Here is a 14,920-nt window from a genome sequence, read left to right as displayed (position 1 = left end):
TGCACACCGTTACCCTGTGAAGCAATCTGTCCGAGTCATCTGGGAAAGAAAGAGTGCTCGGCTCTGGTCGGATTTTTTGGAAGCAGCCGTAAAGCTGTTCTGTTTTCAGCGGCGTAAAAAAGTTCTTCAGTCTAATACATTACTGTTTCTATAGCAACGGCTCAGAGTGGAGTACGGATAGTACGACTTTACAGAAACAGAAAGGACGAAAGACAGAAATAACGGAGTAAATAGGGGAAAAAAATACATGATATACACGGGGGGGGGGACGAAATAAAAGCAAATGAAGAAAAAAGAGAAGAAAATAAAAAGGAGGAAGGAAAGAAAGAACAGAGGAAAAGAAAAAAGAAAGAATAATATACAAAAAAGTGAGAAAGACCAAAGAGTTAAAAATCGGAAAGGCTGAGAGAAAAAACGGAATAGAGAACAATTTAAAAGGAGAAAAAAGGAATGTGGAAGGAGAGTAGGAGAAAACAACAAATCCTTCATGGAGAACAGAAAGAATACAAAGAACGAAAGAAAGAAAGGACTGAGGAAAAGATTAAGAAATGGAAACGGAGGTGAGAAAGAAAGAAAGAAAGAAAAAGAAAGTTCTAGATGGGATACATAAAAAAAGACAATGAAGTTATATTAACGGAGAAGAAGAGAACGAAAGAAAAGGAGGAAAGAAAGAAGGGACAGAGGAAAAGAAATAATAAAGAACAATTAAAGAAAAAGAGAGAAAGACAAAACAATTAAATAGGTTCTGAGATTTAAAAAGGAAAAAAGAAAGAATGAAAGAAAGCGTGGAAAGTGATTCGAAAAAATAATAAGGAAAGAAAGAAAGAAAGAAAGAAAGGACTGAAGAAAAGAAAAAAAAATACGAAATGGAAACGAAGAAGGGAACGAAAGAAAGAAAAAGAAAGTTCTAGATGGGATACATAAAAAAGACAATGAAGTTATATTAACGGAGAAGAAGAGAACGAAAGAAAAGGAGGAAAGAAAGAAGGGACAGAGGAAAAGAAATAATAAAGAACAATTAAAGAAAAAGAAAGAAAGACGAAACAATGAAATAGGTTCGGAGGTTTAAAAAGGAAAAGGAAAGAATGAAAGAAAGCGTGGAAAGTGATTCGAATAATAATAAGAAGGAAAGAAAGAAAGAGAAAGAAAGAGGGGAAATATAAAGCTAAAAAGAGGAATGGAAGGAATGAATGAAGTGTTTTATTCCTCTTACACCACAGCAACGTGCCAACGATTACAATATACCGTATGTTTATTAGTAAAGAATATGGTGATTTTTTATCCATTTATAGTTACTCTTCACGTCGGGGAGCACCTGTGAAACACGTCCGTGCCCGTTCTCCCAGCTGTACTCAAGCGCACGCTGCCCTTACCGTGAAAATTCATGCCATGTATCATGCTTAATGAAGGATATAGATATAGATATATATATTTTTTTTCATGTCCCTGTTCTATAATTCAGTCCCACATCCTGCTCCATCGCTCTCCACTTTACAACCAGCTTTCATTCCACATCCATGAAGAATCCGTCCTGCTCTCACGCTAGGAAAGTAATTAGCGCACGTACATAATTGCCATCGGGGTCAGCGGCTGGTTCACGCCGAGACAAGTGTGTGTGAGACGCTTGCTTGGAAATAATTGGCTTGAGAACTCTGCTGGGTTTGATTGGAGTTTGACAGCCACTCGCAGACCGTAAACAGTTTGTGCCGCTGTTCAAGCGAGACTTAATGAACGCTCTCGCGTCACGACGGCTCCAGAACAAACCCACGTCGTGCTTCTCCTCCAGTCTGTGGAGTGCGCTCAGCTTTGAGTAATGCGTGGAGTTAGCGTTGTGTATGTACTAGTGACGTATTATTATCACTGACTCCATTTATCACCGATTCAGGAGCAGAGAGGACGGAGCGCTCGCTCATGTCTCTTTCTCTTCACTCAGCCTCAAAACAGGGGACGTTAACAACAGTGTGGCCTTGATTCCTCCATTTCAGCCATGACCCCCCCCCCCCCACCATCTCCACAACATAACACAACACAACACACACACACACACACACATACACACCATCACTCCGAATGATCTGGCAGTACACATGGCTTTATCGAGTGACCTTGAGCTCAGAAACGGCGCCCACATAACACCACTGAAGCGGTAACGTGACAAAGTGTGCGATTTCCTTTTATAAGGTCAGCATCTGCTTTATTGATTCTACTGTACAGGCCTCTTTTGAAAAAACGATAGAAAATGACTGAGAAAAACGAATTTGTGGAAAATAGGAAAGAGAGAAAGAAAAGGAACTGACGGGAAAAAAATATAAGCAAATATTTAGGAATATAAATCGAATAAAAAGAGGGAAAAAATCCGTGGAAAGAAAGAAGGAAAGAAAGAAAGAAAGAAAGAAAGAAAGAAAGAAAGAAAAACTAATTAAAAAAAGCATCAAAGAATGACAGGATGAAGCAAAGAATAATATAGAAATAAAATTTAAAAAGGAATAAAGAGAAAGAATAAATATAGTAAATGACAAAGAAAGGCATTCCAAAAGTAATAACAGAAACAGAGTTAGAAAAAATATGATCTAATAATAGAGAATAGATAGATAGAAAGAAAGAAAGAAAGAAAGAAAGAACTGACGATAATAAATATCAGCAAATATTTACAAATATAAATCAAATAAAAAGAGAAAAATAGGAAAAATTAAATGGAAAGAAAAACTAATAAAAAGTGTAAAAGAATGAGAGGATGAAGCAAAGAATAATATAGAAATAAAATTATAAAGAAAGATAGAAAGACAGAAAGAAATGATAAAAAGCGCGATGCTGAGTGTCGACGTGGTTTAGAGAGTGACCTTGTGCACATAACAGTGCTGAAGCAGTAACGTGACAAAGTGAGCGATTTCCTTCAGTAAGGTCAGCATTTTCTGTTTGATTGATTCGATTTGTTCCTTTTGTCAGGTGAGAACCTGCGCCATCTCCTGAACCTATAGCTTATAAATAATGTTTGTGTATGTGTGTGATACAGATCAGCCCGGGAGCTAGGGTGAGATGGAGGAGGGGTGTGATGGAGATGGGGTCAGTGAGATGGAGGAGGGGTGTGATGTAGATAGGGTCAGTGAGATGGAGGAGGGGTGTGATGGAGATGGGGTCAGTGAGATGGAGGAGGGGTGTGATGGAGATGGGGTCAGTGAGATGGAGGAGGGGTGTGATGTAGATAGGGTCAGTGAGATGGAGGAGGGTCAGAAGGAGGAGTGGAGGAGGAGGGGTGTGACGTAGATGGGGTCAGCGTCGGGGTGAGACGGAGGAGGGGTGTGACGTAGATGGGGTCAGCGTCGGGGTGAGACGGAGGAGGGGTGTGACGTAGATGGGGTCAGCGTCGGGGTGAGACGGAGGAGGGGTGTGACGTAGATGGGGTCAGCGTCGGGGTGAGACGGAGGAGGGGTGTGACGTAGATGGGGTCGGCGTCGGGGTGAGACGGAGGAGGGGTGTGACGTAGATGGTCTTCAGGAGATCAGACATGGATGCTTTTTTCCCTCCACCTTCGTTACAGGCAGAAGGTGAGGCACGTCTTCAGCCTTTTGATGTTCCAATATTTTCGACTTTGTGTCTTCGGGAGCGTCGGCGCTTCTCCGAGATTATTAAGCATTCTGTTTTAGTCGGGTTCGGTATACGGGGAGAAAAATGCCACGATCATGTGATGCCTCCTCTCGCTACTCGTTCTCTCAGTCTGTAGAGCAGGATTGAATTCTGCAGAAAGATCTGAGCAGAAACACAGCAGTTTGGGGGAATGTGGTGTGATGAATCAGAGTCACGGTTAGAGGAAAAGAAAGAAAGAAAAAAGAAAGAAAGAAAATAAGAACCAAAATAACAATACACAGTAATATAGGAGGGAAAACAAAAAAATTCAATATAAATTGTATAAAAAATTAAAAATTTGAGAAAACCTCACCAGAGCACTGTCTATACATTTCAGTTGTTAAATCACACACACACACACACACACACACACACACACACGTATATAGAATCCAGAATTCATCAATGCTGTGATATAAACCTTGATGATCACCGCAGGCCCTGTTCATGCCGTCCTCCGTTTAAAGATTTGTGACTCATTTTGTGTCTCGTTCTTTCACGCTCGTGGCATGCTGCGAGGAAAATGAGCGAGGATTTAAAAAAGAGGCTGAATGAATGCTAATTCCATGTTTAATAAAGCCCCGGCTCCCTCAGAAGTCGGCAAACTAGATCCCACCTCAGCCAGCCTAGCATTAGCGAGCGAGACGCTGCAGCGATATATTACAACCTGACTTCTTTTTTAACTTTTATTCTCCCGTGATATCTTAAATTAAAGCTCCAATATTGCGCGACTGCTCCATTTTCATATTAAAGACTGAGATGAATGGGTTGGTATGCAAGCAATATTGAGTTTCGAAGAACGTTCCCATGCCAGAAAACTAACTAATAAACATTTCTGAGTTAAAGAGTGATTACAAAACTCCCGTGCAATCAGGACTACCATGTAGCATGGCAATAATGGAAAATTCTGGACTAGTATTCCAATAATTAATTAATTAAAAATTTGAATACTAGTTGAAGTGTTAGCAATGCGAAATACTAGCAGGTAGAGCTTAGCAATACAAATAACGAGCAGGAGTGTTAGCCATAGAAAATACAAGCTGACGTGTTAGCAATACAAATAACTAGCTAAAGTGTTAGCAATACAAATAACTAGCTGACGTGTTAGCAATAGAAAATACAAGCTGACGTGTTAGCAATACAAATAACTAGCTAAAGTGTTAGCAATACAAACAACTAGCTGACGTGTTAGCAATAGAAAATACAAGCTGACGTGTTAGCAATACAAATAACTAGCTAAAGTGTTAGCAATACAAACAACTAGCTGACGTGTTAGCAATACAAACAACTAGCTGACGTGTTAGCAATACAAACAACTAGCTGACGTGTTAGCAATACAAATAACTAGCTGACGTGTTAGCAATAGAAAATACTAGCTAAAGTGTTCGCAATACAAATAACTAGCTGACGTGTTAGAAATAGAAAATACTAGCTGACGTGTTAGCAATACAAATAAAATAACTAGCTGACGTGTTAGCAATACAAATAACTAGCTGACGTGTTAGCAATACAAAATATTAGCTGAAGTGTTAGCAATACAAATAACTAGCTGACGTGTTAGCAATAGAAAATACTAGCTAAAGTGTTCGCAATACAAATAACTAGCTAAAGTGTTAGCAATAGAAAATACTAGCTAAAGTGTTAGCAATACAAATAAAATAACTAGCTGACGTGTTAGCAATACAAATAACTAGCTGACGTGTTAGGAATACAAATAACTAGCTGACGTGTTAGCAATGCAAATAACTAGCTGACATGTTAGCAATAGAAAATACCAGCTAAAGTGTTAGCAATACAAATAAAATAACTAGCTGACGTGTTAGCAATACAAATAACTAGCTGACGTGTTAGCAATACAAATAACTAGCTGACGTGTTAGCAAAACAAATAACTAGCTGACGTGTTAGCAATGCAAATAACTAGCTGACGTGTTAGCAATAGAAAATACTAGCTAAAGTGTTAGCAATACAAATAACTAGCTGACGTGTTAGCAATACAAATAACTAGCTAAAGTGTTAGCAATACAAATAACTAGCTGACGTGTTAGAAATAGAAAATACTAGCTGACGTGTTAGCAATACAAATAACTAGCTGAAGTGTTAGCAATACAAAATATTAGCTGAAGTGTTAGCAATACAAATAACTAGCTGACGTGTTAGCAATAGAAAATACTAGCTAAAGTGTTCGCAATACAAATAAAATAACTAGCTGACGTGTTAGCAATACAAATAACTAGCTGAAGTGTTAGCAATACAAAATATTAGCTGAAGTGTTAGCAATACAAAATATTAGCTGAAGTGTTAGCAATACAAATAACTAGCTGACGTGTTAGCAATAGAAAATACTAGCTAAAGTGTTCGCAATACAAATAACTAGCTAAAGTGTTAGCAATAGAAAATACTAGCTAAAGTGTTAGCAATACAAATAAAATAACTAGCTGACGTGTTAGCAATACAAATAACTAGCTGACGTTAGCAATACAAATAACTAGCTAAAGTGTTAGCAATAGAAAATACTAGCTGAAGTGTTAGCAATACAAATAACTAGCTGACGTGTTAGCAATAGAAAATACTAGCAGGGAGAGCTTAGCAATACAAAACACTGAAATACAGTATCTTGCATTTTAATGTTCTGTATTTTTTGTGCTATTTTGGTGTATGTTCTTCTCATAAAAAAATATGATTAAAGGATATAAGAGACTATATAGACCCTACACTCATATATGGAACAAAAATATATATTATTTTACATTTAGCACCCTAAAGGGTTCTTTGGTTGGTTTGTCTCGTCCTATTTGTTGCATATTTTAAGACATAGTCCCCAAAACTATAAGATCAGGGGGGACTCTTTATGTACAATTTTCATAGTTTCCACTTAAGAAGTAGAAGCCCTTCAGAAATCTAGTCCTGTTAACCCGGACTACTGGATATAATGATGGTCAAAATGTTCTAGAAATTCAGATCTAGATCTTTGGCTTTTCTTTCTGGCTGAGCCTTAAATGGTTCTCTGTGAGGAATTTAAGGCTGTTAAGCTAGTTGCGCTCCAGCTAGCATACTTTAAGGGTTCTTTGGCTTGGATAGGAAGGAAAGAACCTTTATATATATATACAAAGAACCCTACGATTTTGAAATGTCTGATGAAACAAAATCCAATCAGAGATCGTAAAAAGGGTTTAATTTTTTTTCCTTTAATGTTAAAAATTCTTCTGGACTGTATATAAGTCATGGAAAATGTCCTAAAAAATAACTTCCTAATCTGAGTGAGAACTTTAAGTACTCCGGAGAATCTAAACAGGATATGTGTGTGTGTGTGTGTGTGTGTGTGTGTGTGTGTTGCATGCTCATTGCACCCATTCCAGGAAATTAATATTCCCAGAAAGATCTCGATTCGAGAAGGTTCCTTAACCTTTAACCTCCAAAACGACAAAGTGTCCTGTTGGTGAAGGGCACTGGGATTTCGAGTGCTGTATTGTGGTCCGGGAACGGATGAGAGAGCCGGGAACAGGTCCGAGCTCCGGACCGGAATACGAAAGCAGGCGAATGCGCAATGTGGTCCTGAAAAGAAAGGCTTCGGCGTCAGGGTGATAGAAATCGTCTTAAGATCATTCAGAGAATGTCGGAAGTACAATTGTAATTTACGATCGCATTTCTGGAACGACCGTAATTTCGAAAAGTTGCTAAAGCTACTTCCTGAAAGAGGACACGTCGACATTGCGAGCTTCTTGTTTATAAAAGGTTAATATCACATTCACCTTTCCTCAATTCGCGCTGAAAATAAACACGGGCTGTCGAAGGAGCTCCGACTGCGGATAGGATCTGCTAATTTCTTGATACGGAACCGTTTTGTAATGGCCATTGTAATGGCGTGCGTATGCGCTTATTGCTTTTTAGAGGTCACACTGATACGAGGTTATTGGCTCTGATGAGATGTTCTAGGTCGAGTCTTAATCACACACAACGATTGGCCATTACGCTGTAGTGTACAGATGCTCAGGCTGTGTATCGGCATCACTCCTCCATTACTGCGTCCAGATTTCATCCCATCTTCTTCACATTAACCTTGTGTTGGAGTAAGTGGAACAAACAAGAACAAAAGTACCGGAATCATGCCGGGTATTTATTTATTTATTTCTATCTCACACGCCATGGGTTCCTAGAAGTTCGTCTCGGACTATACGGTAGCAGACGGTAATGAGATCGTTCGTATTCATATAACACATAAATACGTCACTGTTAATCGATGAAGTCTATCGTTCCTTTAAAGTCGCTTGATTGTCTGGATGCCTGAATGCTTTCTGGATAGAATTATGAATGAAATTGAGTGTAAGTGTAGCGGATGAGTGCTCGGTCAGCTTATCCTTCAACCCAGAGAACGCATCGGATTAAGAAACAAACGACATGTTTCTATTAACCCGACAAATCAAAAGAGCGGCTTAAAAGTGTATTAAAATAGCATACATCCCCCACCCACCCACACACACACACACACACACACCCACACACACACACACACACACACACACACAATGATTTCATAACCTCAATTTAGTATCTTGCAGCTACATTCAGTTTTGCGCACAAGTATCTGTCGGAGCACGACATAGAAATACTAAGCAGCGCTGGATCAAGTGCTGTTTCGCCATCTTCACATTCATATATCATCATGTTCATCTTTTTTTATTATTCAGCAGTTTTAAATAGATTTTATGTTGCATTGTACAGTACTAAAATTAAACGCAAAGAACAAAAAAACAAGAAACAAAAAAAAACACTTCCTTCTTCAGTCCATATTTTCTATCCCGGTTTTATTTAATTATTTATTTATTTATTTATTAAGCTTGTAGCTTGTATTACAGATGGTTTGTATAACCTGAGAAGCACAATCAGGAAATCAACTTAAGCAGGTGCGTAACTTGACTGCGAGTACCGCGGAGTAAAAATTGTCTCAACACTCGCGTTCTTAAGTTCAAATTTTTTTTTTTAAATGGCGGTTTCGATGTTAAGCGATTAATAAAAGTGCTTGTTTTTGTTTCAGAAATTTTCCAAAAAAACAAATTCAACCCTTTTTTTTTTTTTTTTTTTTTTTTTTTTTTTAAGATGCTGCCAAATCTATGAACGAATAACGCTTGTCGGTCTTTGACATTTGACATTTACTTACACAGTGTTTCTTGAATAGGCTTTAAGCCCAGGTCAGAAAATATTTAATAACTAGTCATAATAACCACAGCATATACAGTGTGAATCATTTTGTGTACATAACAACAGCTAATATTGGGCTAAAATGGACTGCTTGTTTTTGCAAAAATGCAAATGTGCTAAGCACGCACAATATTTCAGTCTCTCCATCTGTCTGGGCACGTCGCCCTTCATCAATTATAGTTTTGCTAGTGTCAGAGTGAAGGAAGGAGATGGAGAAGGGAAAAAAAAAAAAACTCAGTCTGACTAGGCGAGATCCAGAGATTCCTTATAATTAATTTTGTTATATATCAATAAATAATTTCTTCATCTCATGGTTGTGTAGAGCTGTTTCATCATCTTTTCATTTTGGGCAGAACAGCAGAATTAAAGAATATCCATTCCAAACTTAGTGCCGCTTTGATTAATTAGAGAACGGTTCTGATTTTCTAATTAAAGCAGGCTGGAGAATTTGTATAAATATTTAAAACTCGCCCATACAGGCATCGTTCTCCTCCGTTTTTACAATAACAGCTCACGAATGGAAAAGTAGTGTCTAAGCTGTGTAGCGTTTTCTTTTTCCGTCTTTTCTCTCCCTCCTTTTCTTTCAGCAACCTTGCTATTGAAGTGTCATGCTAGATTTATGTCTGGGGTTTTGAGTCGTGCTGTGTTTTGAGGATGCTGGCTGTGGGCGAGAGCTTGCACTGTCTGCTGATTACTCACAACGCGCACTCGACGCTAGTCGTAGAGAACACTCGGCGGTGCGTCATGTCAAGCGAAGACATATGCGGTTGCGAGATTAAAGTCACCACGCTGGATTCAGAGCGCTTTAAAGCGTTCGTGATGTCGACTCGAAAGCATCTCGAGTGCTGAGGTAGGAACGTGGGAAATGTGGGATTTCGTTTCGGAAGCTTATTTAGGTAATTAAATTATCGTAACCCGTTTACGGCTTTGAATTCAGCACCAGCTGTACGCCGAAACACTCGGTCCAGGTTCAGTCAGCGTTCATAAGGAGGGTCTGAATATTATGTGAGTATTAAAGCGGCCGTTTGTGACCTGTAGCTCCATCCCTGTGCTGCATACGAGTCAAGTTACACTTGCATTAAAACCTTTACTCATAGTCCATGAACCCCGTGAAGTTTGGTGAAAATACATATAGTTTGTGAGTTAGTGTTAAAGGAAGCATTTTGTTCTCATTGCAGCGGAGCTTATTTCTGGGTCAGAAAAAAAAGTCAACAGAAGCCTGAAACCAAACCAAAACAAAAATAGTGAAATTTATGCATGGGATGTAGCAGATGCCACTTTATCAAAGATCCAAAGGAAAACTTAAAAAAATAAAATAAAAAAAAAGACAAACTGCAGCTTTAATTATAAAACATTTTTTTAAAAAATCCCATTTAAAATAGTTCTCAACTTTATAGAGATATTCATTAATAAGAGTCATGATATGGAACATTATAACAGCTGCAACGACACCCTTAACTACTGGTACGTATTGTATATTCATTCTTAGGGGGAAAAAATTGGGGTAGAGCTTAGTTCTGGGCCAGAAATACTCAAACAGAAACCTGAAACAAAAGAAATTTAGCAGGATCTCTGGATAAAAAAAATCTATACAATTCCACTTTTTCTAAGCAATCCTTGGAATGATCTGATTATTGAAGGTCTAGGAACACATAAAAAAAAATGACCAACTGCACCTTTAAATTCACATTTAATGGATTTAACGGTATTAGCTACACAGATATAATGTAAAAACCTCTTCAAACGTCTAGAAGACGTCTTTCATCACCGCTTGGCTGCTGATGTTAATTGTCTTGAAGAATTTAAGCTAACAGCGTGCTGCCAAAAGGAAATAATTCACCCAAAGCATGATGAAAAGTTGAAAAATACTGAGATATCATAAGAAAGCGCATCCGTCTATTCCCGCTATTCCTGTGCGCTGCTTCGTCTCTTGTTTCTCGTTGATACGGTGGCATCTTGGACGTTATTAGAGTGGAAATCAGTCAGCGTATGAAGCCACCCTCAGGGAAAGCTCATACTGTATTTTTCCCAGCGTGACTAATTCAGCACATGGCTAGTGAAAGTACGAGAGATAGCAGGTATCAGGTACGCCCAGCATGCTGCTTACGTTATTACATTATTAGCTCCGAGCAGCGTTTAGCAACATTACAGTGATTTGCCTGTTCTGTGTCTAGCCTCTTTCTCTTACTCAGCACTTGACGAACGTCTCGGGTGTAATTTGAGCGCAATCTGATTGAATAATAACAGGAAGTGGATCCGCACCTGGAGTAAGAACTAGAATCGGAGGGTTTAGACGAAATGTAAGCAGATAAATGCATTACATTTGTAGCTGTAGCGAGAAATGATAAACAGTACTACAGTTTCTCTCCGATCTGTATATCTCATTAGGAGGTAAAAGAAGAATAATAATAATAAGTAAATCAGCATAATAAGTAAATCCTGTTTCCTGTTTGCCTTAGACATGTTTTCTTGTTACAGAAAAATATAATATATTAGTTGTTGTAGATTTACAATGAATAAATATGGTGTCATGTGGGAAGGGAGGACAGTAATGTCAGCTTTCGGATGCCCTAAATGAGACATTAAAAACCCTTTACTGTATAAACCTGGCCACGCCGAAACTCCATGCATTAGCGAGCACACTATAATCAATCTCTTAAGCTCGTCTCCTTCTAAAGCCTGAACTCTTGCTGTACTGCACAAATACAAAGCATTTTAAAGCATCCAGCTCTCGGGGTAAACGGCGTCTCTGTCATGACTCGGGATTTGACATCACCTCACTATCACTTTAATGGTGTGCCAATCATGTGAAGAGGTGCGGGGAGCGGTGCGGGGTAAATAGAGCGAGGTGAAAGGAGAACCATGTGAATATTTCAAAAGTCGTTTTAACTCGTATGCCTTAGTGGAGGTCTTCGAGGTATAAACTCTGAGCTCAAAGACACTCCTGCCTTTGTGGAGTCACTCTGAACCCCTCCTGAACTCCTCCTGCCGCAGGCAAGTCGACTTTCCAAATATATATATATATATATATATATATATATATATATATATATATATATAAAAAAAGACCTGCTTATGGATCACCATCCTGGAAGAAGACATAAATCAGAATTAAATCTAATAAACCAAAGAAAGATGAAAAGCACAGAAGTTTCTGGAGAATGGGCCGTATTAGCATTAACAACAGCATTAGCATAATCAACTCCAGATTCTGTAGTTAAGTAAATAAACAGTCCTGATGACTTTGGGAGATTTCAAAGGTAGCAGAGATATATATATATATATATATAAAAGGGAATTAAATAAGCATGGATTCTTTAAAGCATACGCCTGCTGTAAGCTCCTCTACAAGTGCTCCATCACATCTGTAATTAAGGCCAGAAGTTTTGTTCCCTGCCACGATGATGAAGTGCACTCCGTGTGTTCATAGCAAAATAAAACACAGCGAACACCTTCAGCACGCTCTGCAGCCAAGCTGCACATTGTGTAAATCTCTCTGAATATGACTGCTATAAAATAAATATTTCAGGTGAATTTCTATTTATATAAATACACACACACACAGTATACATACAAATACACATATACCTATACATATACATACTCATACACGTATACCTACACATATACATATACCTATACATACACATACACATATACATATACATACACATACACATATACATATACCTACACATACACATATACATATACATATACCTACACATATACATACACCTATACATACACATATACATATACCTACACATATACATATACCTACACATATACATATACCTACACATATACATACACCTATACATATACCTATACATATACCTATACATACACATATACATATACCTACACATATACCTATACATACACATATACATATACATATACCTACACATATACATACACCTATACATACACATATACATATACATACACCTATACATACACATATACATATACCTATACATATACATATACATATACATACACCTATACATACACATATACATATACCTATACATACACATACACATATACATATACCTACACATATACATACACCTATACATATACCTATACATACACATACACATATACATGCACATATACATACACATATACATATACCTATACATATACCTATACATACACATATACATATACCTATACATATACATATACATATACCTACACATACACATACACATATACCTATACATACACATACACATATACATATACCTACACATATACATACACCTATACATACACATATACATATACCTATACATACACATACACATATACATATACCTACACATATACATACACCTATACATACACATATACCTATACATATACATACACATAAAAATATACATAGACCTACACATACACATACACGTATGCATACTCATACACATATACATATACCTATACGTATACATACACATACACCTACAAATATACCTATACATATACAGTACATACACATATATTAATATATCTCAACCAGTGCGCAAACAGCCTGTGTTCACGAAATAAAACAGTGGCTAAACAAGTTTCTCAAATTCATGTTGGCTCACAAGCTCGCAGACAAAATTGTGAAATAAGCCTGGATATTCACAGCTTCCTCAAAAAACCCTCTGGAAAAAAAAAAGAAAAAAAGAAAAAGAAATCTTGGAATTACATTTGACCCATCACTGACTTTCGAAGCGCACATCAAATCTGTCAGCAAACCCGCCTTTTACCACCTCAGACAAATTGCCAGATTGTGTCCCATTCTTAGCATGAAGGATGCGGAGTCCCTTGTTCACGCGTTCGTAACATCACGACTTGATTGCTGCAATTGTCTGTTTTTTGGCCTCCCATCTAAGTTGATTACCAAATTACAATGCATTCAAAACTCTGCGGTACGCCTTATTACCCGTACAAAACGCTTCGAACGTATTACTCCCACTTTGGCTGGTTTGCACTGGCTGCCTGTCTCCGGGCGCATTAAATTCAAACTTCTCCTCCTCGCCTTCAAAGCCTTAAATGGTCTCCAACCCCAATACCTTCGTGACTTACCGCACATATATACACCAACACGCTCCCTCCACCCATCAAACCTAGGACTTCTCTGTGTCCATAAATCCCGTCTCTCCGCTGCTGGTGGCCGATCCTTCAGCGTAGCTGCCCCTAAGTTATGGAAGTCACTCTCCCAAAATCTCCCGAACATATCCTTGGTTAAATCACGGTTAGAATCCTTTCTCTTTTCCCAACACTACCTCTCGACTTCTACTTCTTTCTGTCTTTATGTTCAACTGTTCTTTGTTCCTGATTGTAAAGCATCATTGAGCTATGGAAAGGTACTTAACATTCTCCATCTCATCCACATCTGAAAGACAGCTCATATCTATCGATATATCTATAAGTGGAATTTCGACAACAGGCTCCGCCTCCTGAGTTAACTAACAGTGAGAATTCCAGTAGACCAATCAGAAGACCAGGAGAGTCATCGCTATGGTGTACAGTCCTTTTCTTACAGTTCGTGATGTATTGGGTCTGTCATTAACTCCACACTTCCATGAGAACAATGATTTTTATATTATTTTACAATATTAAGATTCACTACTTTGCAAGGATTCATTTCAGTACTTTCACGCTGTTGGCGTTCTCTTGAACACAGGAGGAGGTTAACAGTTAACTTTCCGTGTCGAAGGTTTAACCGTCAGGTCGTGTCCTCGTCATCGTCCTTGACTCTCAGCCTGAGCTCTTCTCACTCGATGTGTGTGTTTTTCTGACGGCGGATTAACAAATTCAACTCAACCATTCATAATGAAATGCCACGCACAGCCGTAGCCGTTAGCGGATAGCGCCGCGTATCTATCATTGTGATAAAATTAGGCTGCGGTTGGTAGAAGATAATGAACTTCCATAGAAGTGAAGTCTTTACATCATGTGCCAAGTTTTTTTTTTTTTTTTTTTTTTTTCAGCTAAAATATCAGATAATTCTGCCTTAATGTCAGAGGCGAACGGGAAACGCTATGCTCCAGTACAGTTGCCATTTTAAGGTAATCTTATTTTGGATGCAAGAC

At 38.2% G+C, this 14,920-nt stretch overlaps 2 protein-coding genes across 15 annotated transcripts in view; one reads left to right on the top strand and one right to left on the bottom strand.

The window, feature by feature from the left end:
• Window positions 1–14,920, top strand: part of LOC128604120 (neurexin-1a-like) — a 287,112-nt gene that overhangs the window by 62,541 nt on the left and 209,651 nt on the right. The window lies entirely within an intron of this gene.
• LOC128604121 (uncharacterized) lies at window positions 12,118–14,183 on the bottom strand. Its single transcript, XM_053618967.1, has 2 exons — window positions 13,209–14,183; window positions 12,118–13,172 (listed from the first exon to the last, which is right to left on the bottom strand). Exons 1-2 carry the CDS (start codon window positions 13,316–13,318, stop codon window positions 12,332–12,334), a joined length of 951 nt encoding a protein of 316 aa, XP_053474942.1. The 5' UTR covers window positions 13,319–14,183; the 3' UTR covers window positions 12,118–12,331.

This window comes from Ictalurus furcatus, chromosome 29 (genome assembly GCF_023375685.1).
Source record: "Ictalurus furcatus strain D&B chromosome 29, Billie_1.0, whole genome shotgun sequence".
NCBI lineage: Eukaryota > Metazoa > Chordata > Actinopteri > Siluriformes > Ictaluridae > Ictalurus > Ictalurus furcatus.
Note: the sequence above shows the minus strand (reverse complement) of the source record. Positions and strands in the feature narration are given on the sequence as shown.

What these genes read in the sequence shown, in the direction of transcription:
- LOC128604121 (XM_053618967.1), bottom strand. Translation starts at nt 13,318, where the DNA reads ATGTATAGGTATATTTGTAGGTGTATGTGTATGTATACGTATAGGTAT. An exon ending in AGGTCTATGTATATTTTTAT is followed by an intron (nt 13,173 to 13,208) that starts GTGTATGTATAT and finishes GTGTATGTATAG; the next exon opens with GTGTATGTATATGTGTAGGT.